The sequence below is a fragment of the Centrocercus urophasianus genome, unplaced genomic scaffold (genome assembly GCF_019232065.1).
Source record: "Centrocercus urophasianus isolate 14NV4802_14NV808 unplaced genomic scaffold, USGS_Curo_1.0 seq_14, whole genome shotgun sequence".
In the NCBI taxonomy this organism is placed as follows: domain Eukaryota; kingdom Metazoa; phylum Chordata; class Aves; order Galliformes; family Phasianidae; genus Centrocercus; species Centrocercus urophasianus.
In genome coordinates this window covers 41,345,817-41,351,816 of record NW_024884586.1, presented here as the reverse complement: position 1 = coordinate 41,351,816, position 6,000 = coordinate 41,345,817, and the positions used below count along the sequence as shown (strand labels likewise).

The 6,000-nt window shown below is 44.0% G+C and overlaps 1 protein-coding gene across 1 annotated transcript in view; it reads right to left on the bottom strand.

The window, feature by feature from the left end:
- The window catches only part of HHIPL1 (HHIP like 1), an 18,803-nt gene extending 18,112 nt beyond the window's left edge, over positions 1-691 (bottom strand). The window contains exons 1-2 of the mRNA XM_042813611.1: positions 649-691; positions 31-220 (exon numbers count right to left, since the gene is read on the bottom strand). Coding sequence (XP_042669545.1) covers positions 31-220; positions 649-691 — 233 coding nt within the window. The remainder of the gene's footprint in view (positions 1-30; positions 221-648) is intronic.
- Between the last annotated feature and the right edge of the window lie 5,309 nt (positions 692-6,000).

The following is a 6,000-nucleotide window of genomic DNA, read 5'->3' as shown; positions in this document are numbered from 1 at the left end:
TGCGGAAAGCGGCTCCGTGCGGAGCTTCACCGCCTGCGCATCGTCTTACGCTGCGGGGACGGCTCGGGGAACGAGACTCGGTTTGGTTCCAAGCCGACCGCAACCTGCCAGCCGCTCGGCTGTGTAACCGGTGTAGTACGTACAGCCGGAACGCAGTGCTGGAAGCAGTCCTCGGGCTTCTGATGCGTTCCTGCCGGGCTCCGGTCTGTCGCGGGCTGATCTGTACGACCCACACACCGCACATAACGGCGCTTAGCGTTTACACCGCTGGCAGACGTTTAAAAACCACTTCGGTGTGGCTGCTGCTGCTGCCTCATTCTCTGTCGCCGTGAGGTGAGATGGGGAGTTCCAGCCCGCAGCCCGCAACGCCCTGCGCGGCCCCGCTGTCCTACCTGCCGGCTGCACGCTCCCTACCAAAGTTCCTGGTAACACTTTTCTTATCTTTAAGTGTTTTGTGGCATAAAACTGTGCAATGCTTGCTCTAAGTGCTGGGATGTTCTTGCATCTCGTGCATCATGTTTCATATTACGAACCAGCAAAACCAAATCGCACTCAGATGGAGTTTTTTTTTTGCTGCTCAGCGCAGCTAGACACAGTGCACAATGCAGACTGCCCATAAGAGACCAAGAATGCAGAGTCCATGCTGACGTGCTATTTTTGACTCCTGCTTTGAGGCGAAGAACTGCTGCATGGTGCATACGGGCTGTAAAATCGCGGCATAGCTTGGAACATCCTGTCAGGAGACCATATGTGTAACGGCATTTAATAACAGTTTGTTTTGCTCTCCATATGCTTATGGAACTGCTGCTAAGGTCACTAAAAACTTTGCATTTGTACAGATAATAAGAACGCCTGATGGGCTTTGTTACAATTTTGTTCCCCTTTTTATTGTTTACCACTTAAAAAACCCTTTTTCATGGATGACCTCGGTGAGCAGGTTGGAGAACAAACAAACCAGTCGCTGCCTTTGGAAACTTTGATCAAAAGCAGTTATGCAACCCCATTTTTTGCTGTAAAAACAACGGATGTAAATGCATCTTCCTACTCATCCCGGATACCACTGCTGTGGTAAACACTGCCTGCTGTCTCAGAGTTTGTGATGATATTTGAACGTCCCATTAAAAAAAAAACAACATAACAAACATATTCTTATTGTAGGATGAATATGCAAAGAATGAAACACAGTAACCAAATAAACTGTGGGATAAAGAGGTTTCTCCAAAAGCCTCTTCGTTTGCTATCAGAACCTCTGGTCAGTTTGGCATCCATGCAATTCAGAAATGAGCAGAAAATGGAAAGCTGTGCATATTTAACAGGGAGTCTTGGAAGGAAAAGAACCACAGATCTGATCTGCTCATCACTGCAAGATGGCATGCGATGGCTTTGAAGTCCACAGTGTGCATTCGAAGCCATGCCCTCACATCAGAATTCCCTGTGTGCTGTTCATTCAGACTGGGCCATTTTTTGGTTCCCCTCAGCTGGGGACTGGGAAGCAATTCATCTGGAGGGCATTGCTGAAATGGAGATGGAGCTGCCTTGGCCTCAGCAACAGGCTGGCTCAGGGGTGGATGTCTGCATTTTCATTTATATTGAGCCATATTTTGAGACTTGCCAGGACACAGGTAAGAGCTTATGGGCTGCGTTTGAAGAATCTTTGCTGTGGTGGATGGGAGAGCACATCTCCAGCTTTTATTTCCATCCCTGCCTGGAGCCTTACTGTGTGATCATTCCCAAGTTACTGGTTTTCTGCCTGGATTCTCCCTGCTGTAAAATGGCAGTCTTCCAAGGTGAAGTGTATTGATATTTTTAATCACTGTTGTGTTTTTCTATATGAGTTCCTTGCCAAACCACCGCTAAACACGAAGCTCAGGAATGGAACTGCTGCCCTTGACCCAGGGTGCTGAATTTAATGTGTTGCCCTTGTTGCTACCTGCGAGCAATAACGTGCATCTGTTCTCTGTGGAGCAATGGGGCTGGGCTTTAATTTAGGCACCATTCACCAAGATCACATGGTCATGGGAAAACATGCACACAGGATGTTTTGTATGAATATCTATTTTTTAATTTGCATAATTTGAACACTTGTTTAATGACCTGAATAAATCTGTTGAATATTTTTGCTGCAAATGTTGAAAATACGATGTATTTTTTCTTGCTTTCTTTTCCTCTCTCCTTTCCTTCCTTCCTCCCTTTCTCCCTTCCTCCTTTCCTTCTTTCCTTCTTTCCTTCTTTTTTTTTTTTTTTTTTTTTAAGGTATTGGATTGCTCCTATTCCCTTGAAGTCCAGATGAGCTCATCAATTGATCCTCGAGATCAGCATTTGTACTGATGGATGTAATTGAAGAAGGTGTGAAAATGCAGTATTTGCTTGCAAATAGCACAACATTAGGACAGAAAAAAGCTTACATGAAGAAAACTGTTGATCAGTTTGCTGTAGTGAACCTGCAAACCTTAAGACAATTCAAGCAACTGATAGCCATAGGTACTCTGCAATCTTATATCCCTCAAGGTGAGCCCCTTGAATATGCAACAGCTACATTTTTCTCTTTCTATGTATGTTGGATTTGTTAGTGTTTGTGGGTCAGATTGCTTAGAAATGCAAACTGCATTAAATCAAATCACCAACACTCGACCCAGTGCCTGAAAACTCCACCATCAGGTGTAGTTTGGGTCAGAATTGAGGAGTTCAGTGCTATAAACTTGAATAACCAAAGAACATGCTGCTCCTCCCCACATTAGCAGTGAATGCTATCTTAAAGCGTAACAGTTGGGAATTAAATACAGAGCTGTAAATCTTTGTAGAAGAAGCAAGGCTTTGCCTTCTCATTATGTGTGTAATTACTAAATCCTTCTATTCTTCATTTGTTTTCTCATTTGTTTTGCTTTCCTTATTTGTGGGGATACAAAAACAGACAATGATTGTGAGGAAACAACAAAAAGGCATGTGTGCGTGTACGTAACATAGACCCAAAGCCACGGACACACACAGACAGAGGAGAGCAAGGTAAACCATTCCTTTCAGAGAGCAGTATCCATGCTAAGCAGATTTAAAGCAATCTGCTGGCATGGATGCTGTTCATTTCCGTGGCTTTTAATATTCACATGAACAGCATAAAAATATATTAAGCCTTTGGAAAGATGCTTATAAGAATAGTTGTACAACAGAGCCAAAAACAAAAGGGCCTCTCCTATTTAAGCTGATTTGCTAAGGAACACAGACGTGTGTTTTGCAGTGGCTGAAGTCACACTAGCAATGCATTTTGATGTTAAGGAAGCATTTGATGCAAAAACCCAATAAGCCATCCCGGTGCACGTGCTACCTCAAGAGTACCATCAAAGGGTTCGAGAAGCGGAAATCCTGCTGCCTCTGGACATACCAAGATGAGTCAGATGTAGAACAAAATGTTCCACTGCAGTATCAGAGGCCTCATTTCTCCTGGTAATAGAACAATGAGTCCCTCATATCCTTTAATCCTGTTGTTCTCAAGCACCTCCTACTGCTTCAGCCATACCCTCCAGTGCACATTCCTATGCCCTGTGTCATATGTCACAGCAAATGCTTGGACAAAACACCAGGGCAGCCCTGCATGTGGTGAAAATCCGCGTAGCTCAGCCGTAGCTCTGCATATGATAACCAAGATGACCACACAGAAGATGCACTGCTGAAAGATTTTCCATTCATCCCTATGCTCATGTTATACACAAGCAGGGTGTAAACATTAGAAACCTAATAACTCCTTTGCTTCTTTTCTTCCCAGTTTGCTAACACAGGAACTCTAACACAGGAGCCCAAGGCTTACCATATGGGCGGTAGGCATTCCTTATGTGTGGCACGCACAGAAAGACCATGTTTTCTTATCAGCTTGCACAGAGCAGATCACACAGGAACAATGTTTTAAAAATTACTACTGTTGTCCCTGCAGTAACAGAAACAGAACAATAAGTATCAACCCTTGAATGATTTTTGTCTGTCTATCTTCTACAAGATCTACAGTGCACGGATCTTTTCCCCCTCTTTGGGCACAGAAGAAATAATAAGGACATTAAAATGTACATTTCTTTTTCAGAAAGTGCTGTATTGATTTTATGTTACATCTGAATGCTTTATGTTGTGTATTACATATAACCACATAATTTGTCTGTAATGAGAAACAACCAAAAGGCTTGCTCACTGGGCTGTACAAATGAGCCTTTCCTCATCAGTGATCCAAAACGTCATAAAATTGCCTGTCTTTAATTTGCTCTGAGAGACAAAAAAAGCTCTTACAGAAGCATGTATATTCCATCAAAAGAGAAGGTGATTATTCTTAAATTGAGCCTGTTAGAAGGAAAGGTCCACTCTGGATCCATGCATTTGTCCCTGAATCACTCAGTCCCACCCCTAGCCTGTACAAAGTAAGACTTTTCCTGTTTAACAGCCACAAAAACATTACTTCCATGGAACAAAGCTAACAACAGCCAACTCTGACATTACTCCACCCTTATTGAAGGTCAAGGAATTGTAAACAGGTTGTTCAGATATTTTCTAATAGCTGAAAATAGAAGACACAGCCTATAAAACCAAATTACAACTTGAAAAATTCTGTAAAATAATCAGCATCGGAAGGTTTTGCAATGAAAGAGAATAGATGCTGTTCTAAAATCTGAGAGGTTACAAATGTGCTATTTCTGATTTCTGAGTGAGCAATGAAGTCCATAACACTGCCAGCTATAGCAAGAGTCCATGCGGATGGCTTAGTGTGCTCTTTTCTGGAGGGACAAGGAGCATGAAAGTGCAGACAGTGCACAGCTTAGGACCCCTGGAGAATCCTGACCCAAATTTGGAGCCCTTGGTTGTGCCCTTTGCATAACTGGCCCAGCACTAGCAGGCAGCTAGTAACCACACTGCCACGGGTTTCCCATCAGCTACAGTGTCCTCATGAAATATGCAAGGAACAACATGTACTGCTAAAGGAATATGCAAATTTTCAGTTTACTTAGAGAAAAATGTCATTTAAAGAAGGTCAGGGGTATTGTGCTCTTCCGTCCTCTGGTTCTGTGCCCTTTCTTCCACATTCTCCAAGAAAAGTTGAGAAGAAATGTGTGTGACTGTTTCCTTTCACAAAGCAGAGGAGGGCTTTGGCCAAGGGCTGCTCTCTGCCACTGTATGATATCTTCAGTCCTCTCTCACAGTGATACCAAGTGATCGACTCATTGGCTCCAGAGAGGCTTGTAGCCTCATTAAGGGCCTGGTCAGGTGCCACAAATGCAGAACCAAGGGAATTCTAAACAGATTCGTATCGTTTTCCCCAAAACAGAGCAACATTACTGCAGATTTTTACATTTTATAGTAGCCCAGCTCTTACTGGATTACAAGTAATAGCATTTTACAAAGTGGCTCTTGCAGTGAGGTGCAGGTGAGGTAAGGAGATCTTGAGCTATCTACAGCTAATGTATGTCAAAGTTAACAGCCTGAATTACACACAGAGGTAACAGGGAGGTCACTGGAGATCACACTGCTATTTCTGGATGCCCTTGGGCATGCTGCAGTAACCCAAGCTAGAGGTGAGCAGGACCTAGCTCACCATCTGTGTCAGGAAGAGAAGGAAATCCCCTCGGAGCAAGTATCAGCACTGAGCAAAGCATCACAGCTCCTGATGCTTTGACTGTTCATCAGCTGCAGAAAATCTGATGCCATTTATAAACTCTGGCCTTGCTTTATGCAGCCCAGGCAATGCTCCGTGGAATAGCCAGCATTTATCCATTCCTTGACTGGAGACAGCTGCTCAGGTGCCCTCAGGCACTCTGTGTGGGGAGCTGAGTGGGAAGCCACGCAGAGTCACTCCAAGTTCAAGGCAGGCCTCGGGGTGCCGCAGGGCAGGAAGTCTCCAGACAGTGCCTGAGGAGAGATGTCTGGCCTGTTAGGATAATGAGAATATGTGGTCACTTTCAGCTATCGTGTGTGAAGCTTCACCAGGTATAACAGTGTCTGAGACTCATTTCGCTTTGTCCACCTGTCAAC